This window comes from Pangasianodon hypophthalmus, chromosome 27 (genome assembly GCF_027358585.1).
Source record: "Pangasianodon hypophthalmus isolate fPanHyp1 chromosome 27, fPanHyp1.pri, whole genome shotgun sequence".
Classification (NCBI taxonomy): Eukaryota; Metazoa; Chordata; class Actinopteri; order Siluriformes; family Pangasiidae; genus Pangasianodon; species Pangasianodon hypophthalmus.
In genome coordinates this window covers 8,006,951-8,034,940 of record NC_069736.1, presented here as the reverse complement: position 1 = coordinate 8,034,940, position 27,990 = coordinate 8,006,951, and the positions used below count along the sequence as shown (strand labels likewise).

Below are 27,990 nucleotides of genomic sequence, written 5' to 3'. Positions count from 1 at the left end.
CAGAGGTATTTCCGAGCGTGGAGCAGTGAAGCAAGAGTGCAGAGAAACTGGTGCTTATGAGAGCGCTTCAGTTCTGCGAGCACTGAGCACCGAGACCCACATTTCCTTGTAAAACCATCCTTTTTCTAAAGTAAAATAGAAAGGTTTGATAGAAGATGATCATATTTGGGTTGCTTTTTATTATGTCTCATGCCGTGATGACCCGTTTTAATCCTGAAGCAATCACACGTCACAAATTAACAGTGTTTGTTTGGATCATATTTTACGCTGGCTGGATTGCCTGCTATCAGGTTGACACAGGAGAAATAGTTTACCTTCATTATTTTGGAGGACAGTGTGATTCCTCCAGCCAGAATCCCTTCAGTAATCCCTGAATCTTACAGCAGATCATCGCACTGTGTCTTTGTGTAATTAACTTTGAGTCAGAGGATAAAGCGGCTCGGCACAGAGCCGACATGACAAGAACAAAACGGTACTGTTTGAACAAAGCGTTTGCAATGTGGCTTGGCTAACACCTCTCTCTCTCTCTTTCTCTCTCTTTTTCATTCCTCCACGGATCACACGGGGTGGCTGGATGGACAGAACTCCCAGCAGAGGAAGGTAAATATTGATCTTTCCATCCCGTTATTACCACACTGTCTTTATACGAGACGCTGTTCATGTGAGACCAGGCTATCTATCTGTTTTACTAGTAAAAGAAGCATAATGCCTGAGAGTGTACATGTATATACACACACAGACACATACACGCGCACACACACACACACACACACACACACACACACACACTTCACCTTCCTACCACCCACACAACTTTGTCTGTAAGACATGGCTTCCTAAAAGCCTCGTTACTGCTTCAGTAATCTGTTGTGTTAATAATGGGACTGACAGATTATCCACAAACATACAGTGAGATTAATTATTTTATTTTATTTTAATTATTTTTTTTTTTACTAAAAATGGGTTTGTTGACATGTGTTATGGTGTTCCAGTGCATTTCGACACAGCGTGTTCTACAATATAATCATCTTCACGTGTATAGATTGTGTCTAGCCAAAAATCTGTTCAGATTGCAATTTAAGTTCAAAAGATATGACAATATTTATGCTAGAAAAGTTCTCAATAATAAGTTCTCAGTTCTCTTGAGACTTTCTGCGATGAAATGTTTTAAAATAACACCATGGGGTTTACCCAAATTAATTAGACAACATTTTGTGCACTGTTTTATGTGACATTAATTTCTGCTTTCTGATAAAGAAATTGTGCACATCTGCTATAGTTATAGCTAAGTGACTTTTGGTTACATAATTTTATCCTAGTAATTAACATGCCATATACCGAGAGAAATAATGTCTGAAACCTCCTCCAAGCACTTTCTTGCAGATTCATAACACCGTATTTATATCATAATTCAGATTTATTTTCCAAGTATGCCTGGACACACAAGGAATACGACTCCATTTTTAGTAGCAACTAACAATAATCAACACCGACAACAGCAACAAATCAGTAGGAGTGATGTCACTCCTTTGCAAGTTAAACTAACATATAAATTAAAAAATGCAATAAATATGTGTGAAACAATTGTAGGAAACTGACAAATGTTTGTGTCATGCAGTACATACAGACAAAAACAAACAAAGAAAAACAAACTGTGTGTGTGTGAGAGTGTATTTACGTTCCCAAACCATGTATGTCAAGGTAGAATGTTGCTGTTACAACAAGTTGACAGATAGTACTGGAAGTAATATAGGTCAGTGTTTGAGTCGTTTTTGTGAGTGACACGTCCAACTCTGTGTCACATATGCAAGTAAAGTGTAATAGTCTAGAGTTTGTTGTTAATTCTGAGGACTAAACGAGGACTTATGAGATTCTCAATTAGTCTCTGTCTTTCTGTCTCTGTTTGTCTCTCTCTCTCTCGCCTCTGTCTACCACAGTGTCACTACTGCGTCCCACTGATCCATCTTCCATCTTAATATCTCATCAGCCTGTAATTAGTTTGTTATGCACGCCGTTGAGCTCTAGAGTGTCACTTCGGTGTCAGTTCAATCCCAGTGCAGCCTGTTCACTGAGAGAGCTCCAAATAAATGCTAGCAATATGTTTCTAAGCACAAATGAAGTGGCATTAATGTGAAAGTGCATGGCTTTTCCGCAGGGAAGTCTCTCTGGGAGCTGGTGGTGGAGCAGTTCGAGGATCTCCTCGTCAGAATTCTGCTGCTCGCTGCCTGCGTGTCATTCGTAAGTCCTTTTCAGTGTCTCTCTTTATTTATGAACTTTATTTGCTGGGATATCTAGTGATCTGGTCAAGTGATATGTACACATTTAAGAATACTGGTATTAGAACTAGCCAAAGATTGCAGGTGTATACTCAGATAAAACTAAGTAATAGCCCCAGTTATGGGCTCCTAGAACTGGTCTGAGATCAGCTGTCACTGTGCTGATGCATTTTCACATTGCCTGTTACACAATCAAACTGATCTACACGGTGCTGTAATAATCATTTATTAAGGCTGTCAAAATTAACACCTTTATCTTTAATAGTACTCTTAAACCATGCCATGGGCATCAGGTTACTATGCGGTGATCAATACACGAAGTCCACAGTTCTTTCTTAATGATGCCACAACATTTACAATTTTCTTGGAATTCTAGATTCATCTTTGTCTTTCACATTACATTTTTCAAATTATTTATGGCAACCAGGCCAAAATAATAGACAAAATTCCCTCTAACCCAAATCTAAGAGAAAACGGAATAAACATAAATGGTGCCAACTTCCTACTAACCATGGTTTACAATGTACTATTTACAAGTGGCAGCTATTGGTGTGTGTTATTTACAAGATATATACAAATGAAATAACCAATCCCAAAGGGGCAAAGCGCAAATGAGGTCAACAGCAGGCAGAGGGTCATACACAAAGGCAATGATCTGCACGGGGATGTACACTGACTAGGTTGAAATACACATCTGGAAAAGTACATCCATCCAATCCCAAAGCACGAGGCAGGAGCAAGGCGTTTAAGAGTTTTGATCTTCCAATGCCAAGCTGGAAGCTGGAACATGACACGTTACAGTGGGCTGGGCCTAAAAGAGGAGGAGACGAAAGACACCCACCCCACCACCGACGTAGACACATGATTGGCACACGGTACAGACAGAAAAAACAATCAAGGACGTAACATAAACATGTTGTTTTGTCCATAAAATCAACTCTAAATGTGTTTTTTCTTTTGCCAGTTATATGAACTGTATAGTTGTCAACAACCGAAAATGACAGGAAAATCAACTGGAAAAAAATTCTTCACATTTTTTTCTGGTCAATCAGCAATTCAGAAAAGTTGTGGAGTCGTCGTCTTTTCAATTTTTAAAGCAAAAACTGTTTCAAGACATTGCTATGTTTAGACCGTTTAAGTATTTGTACAGCTAAAAAAAATGCATCAAACCATACTTTACATTTATGGCATTTAGCAGATACCATCATACAGAGCAACTTTCATTAATCTTATTTCTACAACTGCGCAGTGGAGGGTTAAGGCCGTGCTCAAGGGCCCAGCAGTGGCAGCTTGGCAGTGCTGGGATTTGAACTCACAACCTTCCAATCAGAAGCCCAATGCCTTAACTACTGAGCTACCACTGCGCACTGTACTTCAATTAGCAGCCATATACAGGCTACAAATAAGATTTTCAGCTTCAACGCTTTTTTAGACTGCATTGTTATGAGAGAAAGTAAAGGACGACAAAAATAACACGTCTCTCTATTTCACACAAAGTGCTATCAGAGTGTTAACAGTCCATTAAAGCAAAAAAAAAAAAAAAAAAAGACAATTCCCAGTGTAGTCTTGTGCGGTTGACTGTAGTCAACTGAAATATTTTCAGACTAACAGCGTGCCACATTTTAAGTGAAAGAGGAGAAAGAGGAACAGATAGAACGATAGGAGAGAATCTTTTCTTTCACTCCATAATATTTCCAGCCTTTATGTCCCCTGAGTCTAATAGAGTTTAACTGAGATCAAGCTTTGGATGATGGATGCTGTAAAACCAGTACAGAAGAATAACATCTAACACACTGAGTTTGGTGTTTAGACTAATTAAACAGTTTAACTCTGTAGTGTAGTGGCTAAAAGTTGCAGTCTTGAAGTTCTCTATTCAGTAGTTCAGGACTAATTAGCTTTCCTGGGTTGCATGGTCAGTTTTACATGTTGTGTTAATAATTTCTGGTGCACTTCTGGCCTCCAACACGACTGCCCTCTTTTCCAAAGCACAGGCTTGTTAAACCCAGAAGTAGGGTCTGTTTTTCTAATCCAGGTTTACGAATATACCTTTTTATGAACTTTCCATCTGACTTCGGATATTTATAAAAGAAAGCTGTCATAATGTTCCTGGCATTATCGCATTACGATGCACACATGCACAGACATGTGCACCCGCTGCTGTATGAGCCCTGCTCATGTCGCGGAAGGTTTTGGTGCTGTTGCCTTAAACAGGGTGAAACTTTTGATGTCGAGTACAGTGTTACAGACCACAAGACCCCCATCAACTTCTTTACGCTGCAATAAAAGTGTCAAATGCAAACGGCTCTGGGCCTCCCACAGAGCGTGTCTGAGTGTTTCATAAAAGTGCCTGTGTGTGCAGATATTGTGCATTTGCATGTTTTTCGTCTGTGCGTACACAGTGTGTTCTACAAAAGCGTGCATGTGATGGAAAGAGTCCGAGGACTCTGGCCCACTCACTGGACTCATTTGTGTGCCATTTTGAATATATTGAAATGTTTAGCATTCTGCTGTCCGGACGTTTTTGCATGTTGCAAAAACAACAGCCAGTGGAAAGTAGTTTATAAATGCGCCACCACAGTATTATTATCTTCCCAGAAAATGGTTGTGGATGTGATGAGCCACAACGGCACACTGTACTCTGTAACAGCAGCGGTCCAAATGTTCTGTGTGTCTTAAAATTTGCCTGCTGTTTTTTTTTTTTTTTTTTTTTTTCTTCTTTTCTTTCTTCTCCCCCAGTAATATGAACAGAGCCTGTAGTTGTAGTCCTGCTATCCTTGACTCCTGGATTATTATTTTTAGAAACCCAGATTATCAATATAAGATGAATCCGGGTTGACGCTATATGACTTTACATGACAGATAAAAATCACAAAAGAATTCTTTGGAAGTGAGTTGAGATTGGAGATCTTAGAAAACATAACGTGACATGCTCACGGGCAGCTGACTTATTGCCCAGAGATAGCTAAATAAGTTGTAGCAATGTCACAAATTTCTGATTAAATCTTCGAGTGTGACCACTACAGTGACGCTCATCTAAAAGTTATCAATAGGATGATGGCATAGGATGTTGCGTAACTCGAAACACGTTAAAATGAAGTGTTTGTTTGATAAATATAACGTTACGAGCCTAGATGCCTGGCTGCTTGTACAGTAACTTCCAAAGCTACCACATATGCTAATGGACAGAAAAATATCCTAATTACCTCAAGCTCACTTTGAAGACATATATATATATATATATATATATATATATATATATATATATATATATATATATATATATATATATATATATTTTATCTGACTGGTTTTCCCAACCCACCACACATGATTATTTGTAGCTTTCTATCAACTTTCCATCATCTCCAACCCCAATCTGAACAATTCTCCAGTCTCATTTCATCCATCTAGTCTCACAATATAATAGTAAGTAATAATACATAACACTGAAAGGCTAGGCTATACCACACCACAACATCACCTTAAGGTAAAACAATGTATTCGGCTCTGCACCGAGCCGAGCATGTGGTAGAATTAAAGGTCACCTGAACAATAGACTCACTTCCTGCATTTGAAAGGCAAAGTGGTGGCTTGGATGATGTGGTGCTTTTTTCCACTGGAGTGGAAATCTGGCTGGAAGTGTGTGAGGATTTCTCCTGTGTGAGTGACCAGGTTTTTGCTGGAAGGTACATAGTGCAACTTTTAGTGAGTAAAAGTAGAATACAGATCAACTATGTGTTATAAATGCATAACCTTTATGGATCTTTTGACTAGTACTGTATGTGTTCTTAATAGCAGTTTAACATTGTATCTGACTGTAAAACAGATTTTCATCTCAGTCACTCTATGAATACATTTTCTCCTGTCATTGTCTGTAGAGTAAAAGTTTTAATATTATAATATCTGTAAGAGTTATATTCAGTGAACAGATATTCCAGATATTCCACAAATGCCACTTCCTGTCAGTGGCAGTGCACGTATCTCGTACTCACTAAATAATATACTAGGTGTCCGGAACCAATGAGAGTAAAACTACACATACTTAATGTTGTATTTAATATTTACAACATATGCTCTACATGTTCACCCTTATGCTCTATGCATTTTCTCAGCCACTGTATCATATTTTTGCAGATTTTGCTCAACAAACTCAGATTGGCATACTGTATTTGCTCAACGTATTTTTTATTGGTTCCTGATTTGGAGAAATAAAGTACAGGAATATTAAACGCACTGCAAAAGCTTGCATTGTAATGCCTGCTCAGTATTTCTGCAGTTAAGATTCAAAATGTTGTGACTGTTATATCTGACACATTTACATGTTTTGTTTAGGTTTTTGCCATTGCCACTACAGTATTTGTAGCTGTCTAGTGAGTTTTATGTAATCCTATGTTCTAAAACGTGAATTAAGAATTTTTTTTAAGCCAGTGTGTGACTTTTGTCTGCAACAGTAAATCTGGGCCAAAAATCGCAAAAATCTGGGCTAAAGCTGGCTTTAAAGCGAAATGCCAGTGTTCTCCTGTTTTTGAGAATAGTGGAAATAGAGAACCTGTTTATTTGAAATGGTGAGTCTAAAAGCAGTTGTTGAATTTGGTCAATAAAGGCGTAAAATATATGACTATATAATGCAAATTCAAAACTGCAACTGTTCATCTGTAACAGTAAAGGTTTTGGAATGAGGCAGACATGAATGAAAATCTTAACAAAGATGTTCTATGGAGTTTTATCCAACTTTCCAACACTGGAACAGTAACTCCAGTTATTTATGCTTTCCCGAAGGTTTTCTGGTATCCATGTGCGTTGGTAACACAAACACAAATTCTTCTCTCTGAAAAAGTTCCATCTCTGAAAGAACAAATTATACAGATTCATAACTTAATTCACAGATACTTTTAACTGAAAGAATTGACAATTATTTCTACAACAAACTGTTATTGATTGAATTTAATAACCCCATTCAAAATTCCTTTACAAATTTTGAGTAAACAAGTTTTTTCTCTTGTCAGTAATTCTTGCCTGTGATGATGGCACACATGTGGTAGATAGAGATTGCCAGACGAAAAGGCAGGAGAAACCACAAGATCTGATCACTGAACCCAATGGCTTAATTTATAGGGAGTAAAAAAATACATACCAAGAACCTACCCCTGAGAATAGGCCTGTGTTGGTAACGTGGAAATTAAACGCAGTAGATGATTAGAAATTTACTTTTATTCAATTGACTGAAGCATAGAGGGTGGTGAACGACAGGAAAGGAAGCAAGTGTGTCTCAGTGCTCGCCGAAATGAACTGCTCGCATATGCAACAGTTTCATCTATACTAGGTATTAATGTTGGATATCACAACACCCAAATGATTTAGTGGGAATGCTAGTTTTTATCCATGAATTGCATGAAGCAAATCAATATATTGTTTTTTTTTTTTTCCTAACTGTCTGGTAAACAAGTTTTAACCGTTACTAGGGGCTGTTACTCTGGTAATTCAGTTAACAGTCACCAGGCACAGGCCTACCTCCTTTAAGTTGTAAGGTGGTGAAACAGATTCTCGCCGTGCTTTCTGGTAGGATCAGTCCTGGAGATACACTGCCTGGCCAAAAAAAAGGTCGCTGTTTGGATTTAAATAAGCAAATACCTAAGAGCCTATGATTGGATCATTACTGCAGTGATTAATATGTTTCAGCTGGCAACAACTCTTTTAACCTTAACTGATGCAGTGGGTAGCTTCTCATTTCTTAAACGACCATGGCAGATTACGTATCCCATGGTCGTGGAAAAGATGTTACTGAAGGGGAAAATTGTTGGCCTGCATCAAGCAAAGAAAACAACTAAGGAGATTGCTGAAATCACTGGAACTGGGTTATGAAATGTCCAGTGCATTATTAAAGCCTGGAAGGATAGCGGTGAACCGTCAACTTTACAGCAGAAATGTCGGGAAAAAATCTTGAATGATCGTGATCGGAGATCTTTAAAACGCTTGGTGATGTCACATCGTAAAAAAATCGACAGGAGAACTCACGGCTATGTTTAATAGTGAAAGTAAGAGCATTTCCACACGCACAATGTGATGAGAACTTACAGGATTTGGACTAAACAGCTGTGTGGCCACAAGAAAGCCATTTGTTAGTGAGGCTAATCGGAAAAAATGACTTCAATTTGCTCTGGAGCATAAAGACTGGACTGTGGAGCAATGGAAAAAGGTCATGTGGTCTGATAAAATCAGATTTACCCTATTCCAGAGCAATGGGCGTGTCAGGGTAAGAAGGGAAATGCATGAAGTGATTCACCCGTCATGCATAGTGCCTACTGTACAAGCCTCTGGAGGCAGTGTTATGATCTGGGGTTGCATCAGCTGGTCAGGTCTAGGCTCAGCCTCATTGTGCGGCAATAAAATGAAGTCAGCTGAGCACCTGAATGTACTGAATGACCAGGTTTTCCCATCAATGGACTTTTTCTTCCCTGACAGCACAGGCATATTCCAGGATGAAAATGCTAAGATTCATCAGGCTTAACTTGTGAAAGAGTCGTTCAGGGAGCATGAGGAATCATTTTCACACATGAATTGGCCACCACAGAGTCCTGACCTTAACCCCATTGAAAGTCTTTGGGATGTGCTGGAGAAGACTTTACAGAGTGGTTAGACTCTCCTGTCCTCAATGCAAGATCTCAGCCAAAAATTAATGCAACTCTGGATGGAAATAAATGTTGTGAAGTTGCATAAGGTTGTTGAAACAATGCCAGGACGAATGCGTGCCGTAATCAAAGCTAAATGCAGTGCAACAAAATTATTATTATTATTTTTTTTTTTTTTGGCCAGGCAGTGTATGATGGAAACCAAGTCAGAGTGTAGCCACCAGCCCAAAGTAAGCAAGCGTGGCGATGAGAATCTGGAGATTCATATCGATTAAGGACAGAAGACAGAGTTTTCTTTGGCTTTGTGTAAATCTTCAGTAACTGATTTATTCTGTCAGCAGGACCAAGTCAGTGTCAGTGCATCAGTATTCAGTACAGAAGCTTGTGTATAAACCTCCACACTGTCAGAAGGGAATTAGGGACTGACAGTAATTCTGAATGATAGACTGCAGTCAGAGCTGAGTCCCTTTTTCTTTATTTTAGCCGCTTTTTTTTTTATACTTAACACTTTCTTCTAGCAATCAGTTGGTCAATATGTCATTGACTTTACCTCATTGCTTCATTCCCAGGCCTATTTTCTCCTTCTCTTTTTTTCTTTTTAGCCACTCTTTTTATGTGCTGTGTGCATTCATTCCCATTTGATTTGTGATTATGGTGTTTTATCCCTCTCCGTTTCATTTTTTTTCTCTCACTCTCCACTGTTCATCGTATTTCATGGCCACATTAAATCCTTGAAACCTTTCAAGTCAGTGTGTAATGAAATGATGAAGAGAGGCTGAGCTCTGACTCCACTGTGGATAAATGGCTCAGATTAGAAGGATGAGAAGAAAAGAGAAAAAGTGAGGACAAAAGTATGCATACTGACAAAGATGATCGAACACAATTGTTTCCAACATAAACGTTTTCTAGGTAAAGCAAAATTATCTGCAACCCCACAATTAACAACAGTTAATATTTGGTGTCTACAGAAAACAACTAATTGACTTCAAGGTTGGAGAACACTTTTTTACACTTTTCGAGTAAAGCTAGAAAGCTTATGGGCTCTTTGGTTTGCCCCCCAGGAAGGCTTAATGGTTCCATGTAGAACCCTACAGCTACTTGGATTGTGAGTACCCTCTGAAACGTTAAAGGAAACATCCACCCTGAAGGATTTGCATTGCAATCTTTATCATTAACATGTGAGCTTCAGTGAAGTCCAAGATTTATTTTATGATGAAATTCTGAGTTGACTTTCTGAAACTTTTTTTTCTTTTCACTTTGGTTAATGGTTAGTGGTGCCAGTGGCATTTAGCTCTTGCTCCATCTTTACTTACAGAGAGTGATGCCGCAGCACTTCAGTCCTTTAGTCTGTCCAGCTCTTTGACCTCCTCATCTGTATTCTCTGCTCAAACAGATCAGCTTTCAAAGCTTCAAGCTTCAGTCTCTTAGATCGCTAACTAGTCGAGCCAACTAACTAGTCTCTACCATAACTCGGTGCAACTGTGTCATTTAGCTAGCTGCATTGCATTCTGGAACTCTGAGTCCAGTGTTTGCTGTCTCCACTACTTCTGTGTTAGATTTCTCTTCAATATGACATTGAACATCACTGGAAAAAGGTGCATGATGGGGTAAAAAGCGCTTGATCTTCTGTTTTTAGGAGAAAACAGCAAAATCTGACTGTTGTCCCTTATTAAACACCATTGTAACTGTGCTAGCGATGTTCCAAAGTGGCATCAAAGAAGTAAAGAAAATACAGCACCAACCAACAAATTAGCACCACAATTGAGAAGCACATCACGAATATTGCAATATAAACATAGTGAATGTGTTTTAGGCTGAAGTTTTGTTTTAAGTATCCAGGCAACCTTTAAGGAAACCTTTTTTTCTAAAATAATAATAAATAATAATAATAATAATAATAATAATTCTCAGGTTTGCACAAATGGACTGCCTTCTGATTTTTGCTATAGAAGAGTTGTTTCACAAATCTTTTTGTGAAGTTGTGTGTAAATGTTAGTGTAAGCCAAACCGAACAAAAATTTTCACCCGGATTTATAAGTTTCGAAAATGCTGATGTACTTTGTTCTCGCGTACTTATGTTGATCACCAGTAAAGTGCAAAGCGCGTTCCCGACACAGCAACATTTAGTGACGCCGACAAAACTCCATAAAAGTTAAAGTGCACAGATAGCTGGGAGCACAAAATAATGGAAAATGCAATAATAATATAATATTAATAATAAAAAGTGAGCACTAAATCTTCCATCAGCGGAGGCATTTGTTTACAGCTTACGGCTATGCGCAGTCAGACCGACCCATCCTCCATTTATATGGCGCCATTTCTTTTGTCACAATTGAATGATTAGTTTTATTTGTCTTGTCATTGGTTTCTGTTGGCTCGCTTTCTATAATTTACATATACTTATATTATTGGCATTAATTAAACATGTCTAGTTTTCACAAAATTTAATGGATGGTATTCTTGGTCCCTGACCTAGTGAACAAGCATGAGGACGTGTTTTTGATAAAGACTACAAAGCACTTCTGTAAGTCGCTCTGGATAAGGGCATCTGCTAAATGCTGTAAACATAATAAAAATAAGCAATTTAAGCAATTTTGTCAGTATATTCCATGTATAAAAGTATCTATGCAAATGATCTGATTTGATTAGCTAGTGCGTAAATTTATACACACGAGTAGGATACGAACATTTTTCTGAATGTACAGAATTTTCATGAAATTGTTATGTAAACGCTCATATGAACAATTTAAGTTTGCTATAAGCATTTCAGATTTATCATTTAAGGAAAAATCCACCTGAAACACATTAAATATGTTTATACTGAAATATGCGTGATGTGTTTAGTGATTCTTGTGGTACTTTGTTGGTTGATGCTGTATTTTTGTTATTCCCGGGAGAAGTTAGTGGTTGTCTGGTGCGCTGGTCACAGGAGAATATTGCTGGTGCAGTTACAATGGCATTTAATAGGAGGAAAAATTCAACCACCTCAAGCATAAGGGATAACAGGCAGGTTTTGCCATGAGCTTCTAAAAACAAATACACAAGCTTTTTGTCTCACTCATCATTTTCCACTGACGTTCAACATCATAATAATGAGAAATCCAACATAGAAATAGTGGAGACAAGAGTTGGCACTGTTATCAGTAGGTAGGTTAGCTTAGGTTAGGTTAGGTTAGGTTCAACTTTATTGTCATTGTCAGAGTACGAGTACAGAGACAACGAAATGCAGTTAGCATCCAACCAGTAGTGCAAATAGCAAATAAGTTAAAAAGAGGTAACAAGGTCATGGTGCAATAAGTTTACAGTGTACGGGGTACAGTGGTAAACAGTATGATGCATACCATTAATGCAAATGGCAATTAAGTTAAATGGAATAAATAAGAATTATGGTGGAGTAAGTTGAGATAAACAGTATACAGGTGGTGGTAAGCAGCATGATGCATGCAATATGATGCAGTGGATTCATAGAGTAGGTAAAAATGTAGATGTGCAAATGGCAATAATGTGCAAATAACAGTCTGATATAAGTAATAGTAATAATAATAATGACAGATAGTGCAGTGAAGTGCAAGTGCTTGCGTATAATTGCAGATAACAGTAGTGTCTAAAGCTAATGTTTAGTGTCTAAAGCTAATGTTTAGTGTCTAAAGCTAATGTTTAGTTATTAGGTGGAGCCTGGCAGTTAACGCTTGGAAGCTGAGTTCAGCATTACAGCTGAAAGGAAAAAGCTGTTCATTAGTCTTTTTGTGCGACAGCGCAGACTTCTGTAGCGTTTTCCTGATGGGAGACACACAAATAGTCCATGGTGGGGATGGGAGGTGTCCTTATAATACCTCTCGCTCTCTGCAAGCAATGCTTTTGATAAATGTCTGAAATGTTGGGCAGCTGTGTTCCAGTGATGTGTTGGACAGTTTTCACTACCCGCTGTAGTGCCTTCTGGTCAGACACTGTGCAGTCCTTGTACCATACTGTGATGCAGTTTGTAAGGATGCTCTCAATGGTACAGCGATAAAGGTTCGCCATGATCTGAGTAGCAAGGTGAGCTTCTCAACAAATACAGGCACTGTTGTGCCTTTTTGAGAAGAGAGGAGGTGTTGAGGTTCCAGGAAAGATCAGCGGAGACGGAAACCTAAAGCTAGAGACCCGCTCTACCTCAGTCCCATTGACAAGGATAGGGGTGTGTTTGTGGATCCTCAAGGACTTCCGGTAGTTCTTTGGTTTTCGCAATCAGTTCTTTGGTTTTCTGGGTGTTAAGGTCGAGGATGTTATTGGCACACCATGTTACCAGATGCTGAACCACTTCCCTGTAGGCTGTCTCGTCCTCATCTCTGATCAGACCAACCAATGTAGTGTCATCTGCGGACTTGGTTATGGAGTTGGAGCTGTGCACAGGTATGCAGTCAGAGGTGAAGAGGGAGTAGAGGAGCCTTGCGGTACGCCGCTGTTTAGGATGATGGTGGAGGAGGAGTTGTTGCCAACTCTAACAGACTGGGGTCTGTTGGTCAAAAAGTCCAGAGTCCAGTTGCAGTGAGTGGGTCTGATACCAAGACTGGAGAGTTTGGGGATCAGCTTAGATGTTGAGCTAGTCAACTGGCATTGTGGGTAGTGTAAGAAACCATTAACCAAAGTGAAAGACCAGCAAGTTGCTAAAAAGAAGTTTAAACTAAAAAGCTCACCTCAGAATTTCATCATTAAATAAATCTTAGATGCCATTTTAGGGAGGCATCAATACCATTTTTAGTAGCGCAAGTACGTGTGTGTGTGTACGGTTCATAGCACAATTCACAATTTTCCTTTAAGGAATCACAGTAAGCTTAGGCTGATTTCTCTAAAAATCCATCAGTTAGGTTTGACCCCATAAACCACAGGTCCATAATGAACGAACTATATTGTTGTGAGCCTTCCCTTGCTTGCTACTTTAGTCTACAGCTAAACAGGTCAGGAACAGACTAACAAAGTGGCAATTCAACCCCCTACATATTTCCCCTATTAGAGCATATCCTCACATCTACTTTTACCCTCGACTAGTCAATCTGGATATAGCAGGGTTTCGCGAATGACAGCTTTCCCCGTTTCCTGCGCTGGGAGGTGTGCTGTATTTGTGGAGGTGTGAAATGAACAGGCTTTTGTTGCGTCCCATTGCACCTGAGTACACTGTCACGGGTACCATGTGTTGATAGTAGCTCTTAGGAAGTGAAAGCATTATTCGCTCTAGGTGTGGACATCATAGTTCTTCAGAGCAGCTGTATAATATACATTCATTCAGTGCAGTAAATTACAGACTTAGAAAATATTGGATTACAGTCGTTATACCAAACTTTGGCATTGATACACAGACCATATTAAATACAATGATACTGGCACTGAAATAATACCATGGCAAGAGAAAATATTGTTGTTTTTAAATAAGTAATGTGTGCCCAAGAGTGCAAAGAAATTTTGTTGAAGTAAACTTTTAAACTTTTAAACAGTAATGCACAGCTTAGCTTATATGAAGATAAAGAGCATGAATGGATTTATCATTTTAGGTTTTACACTCGATTAGTTAAAAATAACAAGATTGCATTGTATCCTTAAAATAAGCTTAACAGTGTATCATTAAACACTTCATTGTATCATTAAATTTAATCTTTTTTTATATTATTAAAGTTAACTTTTACATCATTAACAAATTAACTTTACATTACATCATTAAAGTAAAACTTTACTTCATTAAAGTTAACATTTTTTATATCGTTAAAGATAAACTTTACATTATATCATTAAAGATAAACATTAACCTTTACATCACATCATTAAAGATAAAACGTTAACCTTTACATCTTTATATCATTAAAGTTATATTTTATGTTACATCAACTTCAACTTTGTTATATCATTAAAGATAAACCTTACATTACATTTACATTGTATCATAGAACTGTTGCCCTTTTTTTTTTTTTTTTTTTTAAAGGTTTTTAATAACATTTAATAACACCAAAACCACCAGTCAGTTTGGGGGGAAAAAAAAAAACGCAACAATGGTTTTGGTTGCTTAAAGCTTTTAAATGGATAGTTGGATATGAATGTTTCACTTCCCATCACATGAGACAGCTTCTCTGAGATACTGACTCCGAAACAGATGAGTTGAAGAATAAAGTCAATTATGGTTAAGTTAATGTAAGATAAAACATGGACTGCTGCATGGATGAGTGTGATGTATGGATTGTGCTGTGTCTCTTTCCCCAGGTGCTGGCGCTGTTTGAAGAAGGCGAGGAGTCCACTACGGCTTTTGTGGAGCCTATAGTCATCCTGCTGATCCTGGTTGCCAATGCAGTCATTGGAGTTTGGCAGGTGTGTGTGTGTGTGTTTGAGAATGAATAATCGAGAGTGTTTGTTTGTGATGAACTCCAGCACAAAAGAAACTGACCTAATGAATAAGGTCTGTCTTCCTCTTCTGTAAGTCTAAATGTCAGTGTACAATGAAATTACGCATCATTATGCAGCACAGAGACACTTTTCATTTCACAAAGCGCAAATTTGCTTACGGAGGTAGGTACGGATCTGCAGGCTGTTGCATCAGCAGAATATAGTTTTTATCCTAGGTCAGGGTGTAAAGTCGATTCTAAACCGTACACAGAGACTAGTTAGTTTGAAACTAATGCAGTATAGAATTTCGGTTGCACCACAGACACTTAAAGGTACATCGTAACTAGTAGTGATTGAGAATCAAGAGTGACGTATTTCACCATCACCAGCCAGTCAGAAACACGATCCGTCATAAACAGGAAATATTACATCCTTGACTGAGATGTGTCGAGATGCAGGGAGGCGGATAGTGTTTGTCTTTTTTATTGTAATATGTTTACTGTAGGTTAGATATATTTTACACATAGATAAATGAACTGTCTGCTTTGCAGTAAAGTGGTTACTCAGTTTATCCATCGCTTGTATTTGTATTTTTATTTTATTATATAAGCACATTTTTTTATTCACAAACTTAATCTGCATCTGAACACGCTGAATGACAGTATAATTAATTTTACATTAACACTAATCTAAAAAAAAAAAAAAAAAAAAAAATATTCTTTTGTGCTGTATACTATTTTGCTACGTTGTGCTGGTGGAATAGGTCGCTGGGGTTGGCGCATTGTTTTTACTACTCATGGTCAAGAGACAGTGTGTGTCCTCCAAAAGTTCTACAGTATAGATTCTTCCATGTTATGCTGTTGCCTGTGTACAGTATTTACAATGCAGCCGATGAGTAATGCTGTGAGAGGTGTTGAGCTAAATGTAAATGTTACGTAAGAACTGCAAGATGTGTTGATAGTGTAGATCAGCGTGAAGAGGCTGGGCTAAATGTGTGTGTGTGTGTGTGTGTGTGTGTGTGTGTGTGTGTGTGTGTGGTATGCTGTTGCAGGAGCGTAATGCGGAGAATGCCATTGAAGCTCTGAAAGAGTACGAGCCAGAGATGGGCAAAGTGTACCGCATGAACCGCAAGGCTGTGCAGAGAATCAAGGCTCGGGATATTGTGCCAGGAGACATTGTGGAGGTGGCAAGTAAGCATTGATTTAGAGTCGGGTTCTCAAGAACGCCTTTAACTGTAAAATAGAAAATCATGGATTTCAATACAGATTTATTTTAATAAATCAATACAGATTTATTTTACGAACAAGCAAATATAAAAAAATTTGGTACATTATATAAATGTTTTTTTCTACCCATAGAACTCATTTTTATTACAATTGTCATTAGATTTTAATTAACATTATTTACTGGCATAATAATTTGATAATGGTGGGTTGTGCTTTCCACGACTGTAACAAAATGAGAAAATCACAAATCCTCTGACTATACTTCACGGACCCCTGGGGGTCCCCAGACCCCACTTTAATAACTGTGGTATTAGAGGACTGAGATGAGAGAGCTTTTTTTGGCCTTGGAATTCTATGGGTTTGTGGAGTCCTTATGCAGGTGAGCCCTAAATGGAGTTTGATTTGATGGAGGTGCATCTGACAGGTTTGACCTTGTGGGAACATATGGCTAGTTCCCACGAGGAAAACTGCTTTTGATACAAAAGCTACAGCTTTTCTTTAAAAAAAAAAAAAAGAAAAAAAAAGAAAAAGGAGTCAAAGGGTTTTCTTTTGAATAAATTAACTAACCAACTCTAACCTCAGTAAGGTAAGATTTAGGTGTAGCATAGCAATAATTAGGTATGTTGATTATTATGTCAGTGAAAAGTCCTCACAAGGATAGTAAGACGTGTGTGTGTGTGTGTGTGTGTGTGTGTGTGTGTCCAGCCTGCACCCTCCTGTTTTCCCATATGGTCACTTCCTAATAACCACCACAGTGGCACCACCTGGATGCCACAAGCTGTTTGCCACCCAGGCTCCAGAAAAGCCCCTATTGACACACATGCACGCACACATGCACACACACACACACGTGCACGCGCACACGCCTCATGATTCAAAACATAGAAAGACTCTTATCTAAAAATACACCTGTTGTCACATGTCAACCTTGTATGCACACATAACACACGCTCACACGTGCATACAAATCCTGTATATTGGTTCTTGTCATTAAAATAATTAGTGTCGGTTCCTATAATCCTGACTTGCTAATGATGTTCAGTTTGCGTGGGCGAGGAGAAGAGGAAGAGAACAGGGGAGACAGAATGAATCCAACATCGGGAGGGGGGAGAGAGAGAGATATCCTGCAGGGTTTCTGGCTCTCATTCATAGCAACAACAGTCGCCTGCTGAATGGAGCTGGAAAAAAAAAAATGGGGAGAGAAAATAGTGTGCTTTTCAGTGAATACACACCATGTACAGGATGGTTAAATTACACAATGGGACACTTGGGTGTCTCATCCAGCACACAAAAGGCATCAGTTAAGCGGGGAACATTTCCTTCAGATTTTGCAGAGGAGTTGCAGTAGGTTTGTGTGATTCTGCTCTTACCTTACTCTTCAATACTCACTCCTACGTGTCAACACTATTTAACGTTTAGAGACTGTTGAGCTCAATTTGTGTCCATTTTCTCACCACCTTCTCAGTTCAGTAACATATTATAGGCATATTATTAGAGTCAAGAGAACTTAAAGCCCCTGGCAACATGGTTTAAAAAAAACACATACACCTGTACACCTGCTCATTTATGCAGTTATCCAATCAGCCAATCATGTGGCAGCAGCACAGTGCATAAAATCATGCAGATACAGGTCAAGAGCTTCAGATCACATCAAATATCAGAATGGGGAAAAATGTGATCTCTGTGACTTTAACTGTGGCATGGTTGTTGGTGCCAACAACCTTCTTCTGAGCTTTGTTAATGTTTTGGAATTAATCGAATTACATTATGGTGGGTTCAAAATGTAAATTTAGTAATGTAAATGTACCATTTAATCTGAAAAAATTGTGACCCCATGGCAAATTTCTTGCATTTTCTAACATAATGAGAGTCAGCGACACTGTAAATAATGCTTGCACTGCCACAATATTCAGTGTTATCTCTTCTCCAAACCTATCTGCTCTTCTTTTGATTGAGAATAGGAGATAAAATGAGAGTGCCAAGGCTGAGGTGGGTGGAATGAATGAGTGTGTAGGGGAAAATAAAAGGCGGAGAGAGGGTGAGTTAGGATACTAATGCGACATCTGAGTCAGACTGATGGGGATTCAGAGAGGTAAGCTGAGAGGGAGGGAGAGATTGCAGGCCGGGAAGTAGAGAGACACAAGAAACACAGCTAATGGCGAAGAGAGAAGGAATGATGGTATAAGTGGGGAGGGAGAGAAAGTTAAAATGGATTATGTTACCTGTCCTGGTGGGGTGGGAACAAGCCATTCTTTGTCCTCAGGTCCCTGCTGAGACAAGTCTGCATTCCGTAGGCTGTGCTCACTCTCTCTCACACACACACACACACACACACACACACACACACACACCTCATCATTGATACCCCAAAGATTCGCTACACTGTCCTCAAGGGTTCTGCAACTTGCTCGAACCATTTTACATCACTTTTGACCCAAATGTTTGTGGGACAAATCCATATGCTTGCTTTGTGTCTAGTCTCGTGTTCTGCATCATATACTGCAGTCTGGTATTGGTATGTCCAAGCAAATGGACTTGCCATGTGTGCCTGTGTCTTCAATAATCATGAAGATCTTTGGACACAAGGGTCCTGAAGAACATCTCATAACTTCAGATGAGCTTTTTCTTAGTCTAGGGGCCAGTGAGTGGTTAAAGCTCTGGGCGACAGATCAGAAGGTCGTAAGTTCACCGCCAAGCTTCCATTATAGGGCCCTTGAGCAAGGCACCTAACCCTCTCTGCTCCAACTGACAATAAAGGCTACCTTCTTCTTTCTACTGCTATGACTCATGTAGACTACTGGAGAGAGCTGACACACACAAAGTAAATATTGTGATCAAACCTACAAAGACAATTGATGTATTTGCCTTGCAACTTTACTTTTTGCTGAGGAAATGCCTTCAGTGTGCTCTATGCTTTCACATTAACCCTGTTGTCATTTGTTGTTTGAATCCCAGCAATGCCACAGCGGGGATAACATCCTCTCTCTCTCCCTGTCAGTCAGAGTGACACTAATTGTGGGCATCTGTGAGCTCATCTATGAGGAAGAGAGCAGACATGGCTTTACTCTGAGTGTGTTCAGCTACCCTTTGACGCAGCATGAGCAGCAGTATGAAAGGTTATTGTGGCTAGCTTCACAAATTAACCTTCACCCTCCTGTGTTGGTATCTTTCATGTGAGAGGGTAGAGCTGGTAAGGGGGTGGGTGACCAAATTTGGAAAAAATGGTGGAAAAAATGACTGAAGGATCTTTAACATGGACTGAAGGATCTGGCAGTCACTGCAGTCAAAATGTTCTTGCAAAAAAAAAAAAATGCATAGCCACAATATGGTGACTGACAAGAGTGTAGCGCCAAATAGGGCTAGGCAATACGATATGAGGTCTATATCATGATAGAATAACATCATGATACACTTTTCTAAGTATTCGCATTATTGTCATGTGTGATAACCAAAAAAAACAAACAAACATTTTTTATACCAGTTGTTTCATTTTCACTGCATTTCTTCATGAAATACATTAATTTTTATAAACACAGGGAAAAAGTCTTTGAATCTATAGCAGCCCTTGTTCCTTGTTCTTAGCAAAACTCTCACCAACCCCTTGCACCACCAGCCCTACAGCATTTTGGTGCTACATCGCTTCACACCAATTCAGGGCCATCAAGTGTAAATCAGGTCAATTAACACGCAGCAAAACCAAGCAAGTGTGAGTCTCTCACATCCATATATCAAACAAAATGAAAACAAAGTTGCCTAGGAAATCATTCATCTGTGATTTATATGGCGCTTTTAATTGGATATTAAGAACATTAGTTATTGTGCTGCCATCAGAATGGATTGTGGACCTCTTGATTATTCGCAGTAGTTTTTTGTAATTTTTTACATTTTACATCAGTTTACATGACTTTTCACAAATGGAAATTCTCACTGTGTGATAAGTCAAGTTAAAGATCCTTTCAGTAGTCATTTTCATTCACATTTCTATTCACAACGTTTTTGACGATATTGGATAACAGTGTATATCATCCACCCCAATATACACACACACACACAGTGTACATAAATTCATGCACACCACCAGACAGATATGTATGTATTAGTTACAGATTGAATGATGTGAGTGTTTGGGCATGTTTTTATATCTTGGTGGGGACCAAATGAATATTTTTGAAAATGAAAAAATATTTTTGAGTATTTTCAGTAGGAAAATGTTTTAACCTTGTGGGGACAAGCCAAATAGGTTTTTAACAATAACTGCATTTAAACTGCATTTAAGATTTTTAAATCATTAATTAGCTGCTTTAATATTTATTTCAATGGAAGGTCCTCACACAAATAGTAAATTATTATGGGAGCTGGCAGAGATGAAGGTGTTGTCGGCGCCGTCAGATTAAATGCTTCTGTCTCTTTATCAAACCCTTACACAATCTTGTTGCTAAGCACCGATAAAAAAATATACAAATATACAGTCACTAACCCAGCACAAAAGCAAAAGTGAAGAATACCACATTTCGTATCCCAGGGAGTCCAAAAACAGAGAATTTGAATGAAAAATAGATGTGGAAAAGAAAAAAGGAGTTGTGGGAATTCCAAAAGGCGGCACATACAAATCGGTTACTAAAACAAGAAAGGGGAATCAGATGGCAAAACAAATGGCAACCTGGTGGAAAAAAAAATGAAGCCGCACATACACATGTATGTTTGTCTGATTTGTCTGCTGCCCAACTCCTGCATTCCTGCTCGGGATCATTTACAGGCATGTGCCACTTTCAACGGAACCTTTGGCACATGTGGGTCTCAGTCTAAGCAGGGGGTACTGGAAACCGCCATGGCTATTTTTGAAAAGCACAAGTTAGCAAACGTAAATCAATTCACACCTTACTTTCCAGCCGGCCCTTGCGTTGGGGTAACAGTGGAAGTCCAGAGTGGAACTTTCCCCTGGCTCTTTCACACACGGAAAACTTGTCCATTACAGGCCCCAAGGAGCTGCTGGGGGATTTCTGTTTGTCCGACAGACATGGAAAGCTGGGAGAAGTGTTTTTTTTTTTTTTCTTTTTTTTTTTTTCATTTTCACTCTTTTGGAACAGTTATTTGGTCGTTTTATTACTGTTTCAATGTTTTGGTTACTCTCCATCAGGTTTGATGAATGTAGTCTTGCAAGTCATATCATACCAGATTCTCTGGACAACAGGGACCGTGCTTGTCTGACTGAACATCAGGTCCTTTTTGTCACTATATGTGGGCAAAAACAACCTACTTTTACACGGAGAGGCCATTTGACTAACACTGTAGATAACCATATTCCAGTTGCAATATCTTGCTCTAAGAAGCTTATTGTGTTACAGTATTCAAAAGGTTGTTTCCTCATAGAAAGTCAGGGTATACACAGAAGTTCAAATAGTTAGTCAGATTGCAACTTTTATGATTGTTAAGGTTGAGGTCAGCTGATCATACACTTCATGAATTGTGGGAGTAGCACCTAAGGCTAACACTAGGATGAATAAGACCAGACTGAATGAGGTCTTCTATAGCTTCATGCTTTATATATTTATATATATATATATATATATATATATATATATATATATATATATATATATATATGTGAGAGCTTGCGCAAAATAGTGCAATAAACATCTGTTCGGAGAATGGCCATACTGGTTTGAACTGACAGGAAGGCTACAGTAACTCAAATAACCGCTCTTTACAGCCGTGGTGAGCAGAAAAGCATCTCTTGAAGTGGACTTGAAGTTGTCCTACAATAGCAGAATACTACATTGGATTCCACTCCTGTTAGCCAAGAACAGGAATCTGAAGCTATATTGGGCACCAAATCTGGATGGTTGATAATGGGGGAAATATAGTCAGGTCCATAAATGTTTGGACAGTGACACAATTTTTGGAATTTTGCCTACCACCATGTTGTATTTGAAATGAAGCAGTCAAGATGTGATTGAAGTATAGACTTTCAGCTTTAATTCAAGAAAAAAATGCATTAATCATTTAGGAATTGCAGCATTTATTTTGTATTATTATTATTATTTTTTTTACAGAGTCCCTCCATTTTCACAGGATCAATAGTAATTGGACAATTGGCTAATAAGCAGTTTCATGGCTAGGTGTGGCCTGTTTCCTCATTATTTCGTGACAAATTAAGGAGATAAAAAGTCTGGAGTTGATTCCAAGCGTTGAATTTGCATTTGGTAGCTGTTCATGGGAACTCACTATGCGGTCCGAAGAGATGTTGATGCAAGTGAACGAGGCCATCATTAGGCTGCAAAAAACTAAACAGACTCGTCAGAGAGAGAACAAACTTTAGGATTGGCCAAATCAACAATTTGGTGCATTCTTAAAAAGAAGGAGAGGCGAGCTCAGCAACACCAGAAGGCCTGGAAGACCACAGAAGACCACAGAAGACAACTGATCGCAGAATTCTTTCTTTGGTGAAGAACATCTAACCAAGTCAAGAACACTCTGGAGGAGGTTGGCATATCATTGTCAAAGTCTACATTCAAGAGATGCCTTCATGAATGTGAATCCTTCAAAGTTTACCTCAAGATGCAAACCAGTGGTGACACTCAAGAACAGAAAGGCCAGATTAGACTTTGCTTTAAAAAAAAAAAAAAAAAAAAAAAAAGGCTGACCAGTTCTGATACAAGATGTACCAGAATTGTACCAGAATGATGGGAAGAGAAGAGTATGGAGAAGGAAAGGAAGGGCTCGTGATCCAAAGCATCATCTGTCAAACATGTGGAGGGAGTGTTAAGGCATGGGCATGTATGGCTCCCAAAGAAACTGGGTCAGTGATGTTTATTGATGATGTGACTGCTGATAGAAGTAGTAGGATGAATTCTGAAGTGCATGCTTTTCACTTATGGAAGACAAAACTGAAGGCAGAAAGACCCACAAACAAGAGGCAACTGAAAGTGGCTGCAGTAATGGCCTGACAAAGCATCTCAAGGGAGGAAACTCAGCATTTGGTGATGTCCATGGGTTCCAGACTTCAGGCAGTCATTGACTAAGTATCCAAGTATTAAAAATGATCGTAATATTTATGATTTGTTAGTTTGTCAAAGTACTTTTGAGCCTGTGAAAATGGAAGGAGTATATTAAAAAAATGGCTGTAACTCCTAAATGGTTAATGCAGTATTTTTTATTAAACATCTTGAATTATGGAATTCAAATCCATTGTGGCGGTGTACAGAGGCAAAAGTCCAAAAATTGTGTCCCTGTACAAATACTTATGGACCTGACTGTACATATATATATATATGTATGTGTATATATATATCTGAAGTCTGCACATGTCTCAACCTCTGCATTTGACATCCTGCCTTTGTGATGAACTTTTGCATGCACTAGCATAATGGCTGTGTTTACTTTGCTTGTTTTCTATTGTTCTTACCCAATGAAAAAGTCGTCTAACTGGAGCTGGTCACATTAGCATTTAAATGGGCTCTGAAGCCATTCGTGGTGGCTGACAGGTTGGTGGGAGGAAGGCCAGGGGCAGTCAAAAATGAAAATGTGGCGAGACAGCATAGAACACGAGCTGAAGAATACATTTACAGAGACTGGGATGACTGAGAGAATATGAGACATTATTTGAGGGATGGGCTAGACCTGGGTTCTCACCCCTTCTGCTCACTACACCCACCTAGACCAGCCTCCGACTGCATCCTGAGCATGCTGTAGCAGGGCTGAGGAGGGATGATGGACGCATGTGGGTGAGGACAGAGAAAGAGAGAGTAGGGTGAAAAGGTACCAGTTGAAGAGAATGGGTGGTTTGTGTAACAGTAGCATTACACAAGACTTTGACATGGAGCATTATGAGTAGGAGTGAGATGTATCGAGTGGGAGAGGAGGTCGAGTCAGGCATGTTGAGCTGTGTCTCAGCAAAGAGCTGGCATTCGAGTCAATTCTTTCATCCAAGCATTTTAATTTTCACTTTGCTATTACTTGAAGAGCAATCGAGTCTTCCATCCTCCACTGAGCACATGGAATACCACCCCATTAGGCACAGATCCCAAGTTTCCCTGTAATTCCAACTTTCTACTCTGCATCAATGATGCATGATTCCTCATTCCATCTCCTTTGCTTATTTGCACAGTTTTCCCAAAAATGGTGTGCAAAAAACCCCACGCAGGCCTGCGCCTGTGCATTTCTCAGTTCAGGTGTTAAAACGTCTGTAAGATTCAGTGCACTTTATTTGTAACGAAGCATCTGTAACATCATTAGGCCTGACCCGACGTCAGCGAAAGATCGGAAGGATCTTAATGAACACACATTTGACATGCCTAGTCACAAGGCTACGCATCATTAATATGTTTCCAAATATATTAGAGAAAATGCTTTCAGCAGTTTGACTGTCAAACGTATAAAGGAAGGTTATCACAAGGTTAATTTGCTTACGGATTCGGAGATATTTTCAGAATGAGGGATTAAATGTAGAAAACTTGTTACTGGAAGGGTGCTGAAGCAGGATGTGAGATAAGAGGGCTTATCTTGACAGATATAATTATACATAAAGAGAACCTAGCCCTAGTCAACACTCATACTAGGAGACACTTTGTAGATGTAGACCAGGGAGGTTGGTGGTAGTTTTTGAAGCTGATGTAAAACTTTCTGATTTTACTACCACTTGCAAGTGAAGTTCTGTTTGAAAGAGATATTGACCGTATTTGTTCCCAGACAGCAATGTTGATTACCTTTATCTCTTGTTTTTCTCGCTTGAAAATTGGAGCCACTTTTTCCTCTCTTGATGTAGCACTCAAGCAAATTATTGATCCTATAACGTGTCTGAGCTTATATCAGCTTGGAATCGAACACCCAGGGCCGTTTACATGTCAGTTACATGTCAAGTCAAGTCAAGTGGAGTTTACTGTCATTTCAGCCATATACAAGTACATAGTGAAACGAAACAACGTTTCTCCAGGACCAAGGTGCTACATAAGAAACACAGAACAACACAGAACTACAAGGGACTACATAAATTATACAATAAAGTGCACAAGTGCAAACATGTGCAGACAGCACAAGACAGTACAGTGACTACTGGGACAGACAATGAGCATAGGAAGTCCCAGTGCAGCGCCGACCAGTACACAGTTCTGTTTAAAGTCTGGAGTGTTGTTTTGTCTCCGGACTTGTGTGTTTTGCACCAGCCACTGCTTTGCTATGCTGTTACTGAGTCTGTTCTCAGAGAACGTTACCAGTGTTTATATCTAAAGATTGGTCGCAGAAAACACACTCTTTTATTGCTGGTGATTAATTGTCTCTATACCACAACACTTTGATTTCTTGAAGTCAGAAGGTGTTTTTATTACAGCAGCTCTGACAATAGTTCCGGCCATAATCCAAATAACAGGTTTATATTAATGTGCTCGTTTTAATACGTTAACGTTTCTATGGTAACAACTCATCTACAGACATGTATAGCAGACATAATCTAAGCCTCATAATAAACAGATTAAAAACCATGTTGTTATTTAACTAAGAAAAATGTATAATTGGTGACGGTTTCTGTAAGGAGATTTTTATTTAGCATTGAAGGAGTCTCCAGTGTCAGCACTTTTTATCAGTCAATAGGATTTCTGCTGAAGGGGAGTCTTCAGGACAGGGGATTTTGCACCGGTTTCTTGATAACATTACGGGCTGTTTTTTCTTATCTCATTAACTCAAAAAGGGAGGGAAAAGAGAAGCTGTTGAGAGAACAATCAGTAGGTGCAATAGTTGATTTTTTTTTCTTCCCCAAATTCCTTACTTATACAAATAACCTGGATGATACGTAGAACATATTTTAAAAAAGCGATGGATTAAGCCTTGGACTTAGCAGAAGTCTAATAAGTTGCTGAGAAAATCTGCTTGGGAAAACTGACTTCCTATCTGGAATGCTTGTTTGTGTTTGGATGGTCCTCCTGTCAGTCATTTTATTGACACTTTACTCTATGGGCCACTGTAGATCCTGGGGGTAGAGATGGGCAGGAATCATTCAAATGTCGAACCCACCTACCTTGGAAAAAAATTAATCTTACCTAATGCATCTTTAACCGTAACTATAAACGGTTAAAAGTACAACGTCTTGTTAATTAATAAATTAAAAACTGTAAACATTGGCAAATTGTTGTGGAATATGAGGAATAAAACATTTTGGGATGTGCTGTTCTAGGAAGATAAGGTTGGTAACTTTGGTATCTTGCATCACACCGAATAATTGTTGATTATTTTCCTATAGCAGCATTTGTTGTTTATTTATCTTTACTAATTTCATATGGACCATTAAACAGCTCTGACATTTTTTTTCTGAACAGCATAGTTAATCCTAAGAAGGCCCTTCCCTCTGACATATGTATATATTTATTATTTTTCCAGTTGGAGACAAGGTGCCTGCTGATATCCGTATCGTCTCTATAAAATCTACTACTCTCCGAGTGGACCAGTCCATCCTCACAGGTACTGTGCTAGGAAAACAAAAATAATGCTGCCTCTTATATGTGAACTGGGTTGCATTTTTTGTTGTTTGGTTTGTTCTAAAACTACAGAGAACATACACCTATGTTCAGTGCTTATGTGTGTATGTGTGTGTCTGTATGTGTTTTTAACAGGCGAGTCGGTATCTGTTATCAAACACACTGACCCAGTGCCTGATCCACGAGCAGTTAATCAAGATAAGAAGAACATGTTGTTTTCCGTAAGCACTTCCTTCCTGTTGCATGTGCACATTCATGCATGTGTGTTTGTGTGTGTCTGTGTTTGTATGTTTGTTTGTGCGTGTGCAAAAATCATGCAAATGCTCCAGATTTTTAAGCATGCAGCATTATTTTCTTGACCTATTTACTGATTTTCCTATGGTTGCTATTTATTAATTCTTTGAATTAATAAAAAAAAAAGTCATGTTTGTTCTGCATGCAGTTTTCACTTTTAAGTGAGATTTAAGTTCTGAACTTTTTTTTCATGAAACTCTCATGTCTTGCATAATACAACTGTATTTCATAATAGTCTCTCTCTTTCCATCTTTCCCCTCCTTTTTTCCATCTCCTTTCTGTTTGCAAAAAAAAGCATTAGGATGTCATATAAATACAGGACTTAAGTGTTCCTTCTTGCTCCCGCTATGCAGGTCCTGTCACAGGCTTGACCCGGGAACACATTTTTCCATTCTCAGTTCACATACATTCTATTTGGATTATTTATAGTCGAGGGCACACCTTTGAAGCGCTTTAATCACTTGAAGCCACGGAATCACTTGAGTACGCCTCTGTTTAGTTTAGCAAATTGCACTTGCGGTATATGCTTTTTAGAGTAGGCTTTTATGCATTTTCCAACACATCATCCCTTTAATAAATGTGGTCCACTGGGGAAAAAATGTCTAACGACATTACGGCCAATGAAGTTTCCAAGCTGCTTGAAGAGAAATAAGTGTACGAAAGGTTTGAAATGGCTGCCATTTCTCTACCAGCCTATAAAGACAGCGGGGAGAGAGTGTATATGTGGTTGAAAAAGCTATTTTTATGTTTT

The 27,990-nt window shown here is 38.8% G+C and overlaps 1 protein-coding gene across 1 annotated transcript in view; it reads left to right on the top strand.

Moving 5' to 3' along the window:
* The window catches only part of atp2a3 (ATPase sarcoplasmic/endoplasmic reticulum Ca2+ transporting 3), an 82,145-nt gene that overhangs the window by 22,783 nt on the left and 31,372 nt on the right, over positions 1 to 27,990 (top strand). Inside the window, exons 2-7 of the mRNA XM_026922130.3 lie at positions 583 to 600; positions 2,156 to 2,238; positions 15,134 to 15,238; positions 16,305 to 16,443; positions 26,848 to 26,928; positions 27,081 to 27,166. Coding sequence (XP_026777931.1) covers positions 583 to 600; positions 2,156 to 2,238; positions 15,134 to 15,238; positions 16,305 to 16,443; positions 26,848 to 26,928; positions 27,081 to 27,166 — 512 coding nt within the window. The remainder of the gene's footprint in view (positions 1 to 582; positions 601 to 2,155; positions 2,239 to 15,133; positions 15,239 to 16,304; positions 16,444 to 26,847; positions 26,929 to 27,080; positions 27,167 to 27,990) is intronic.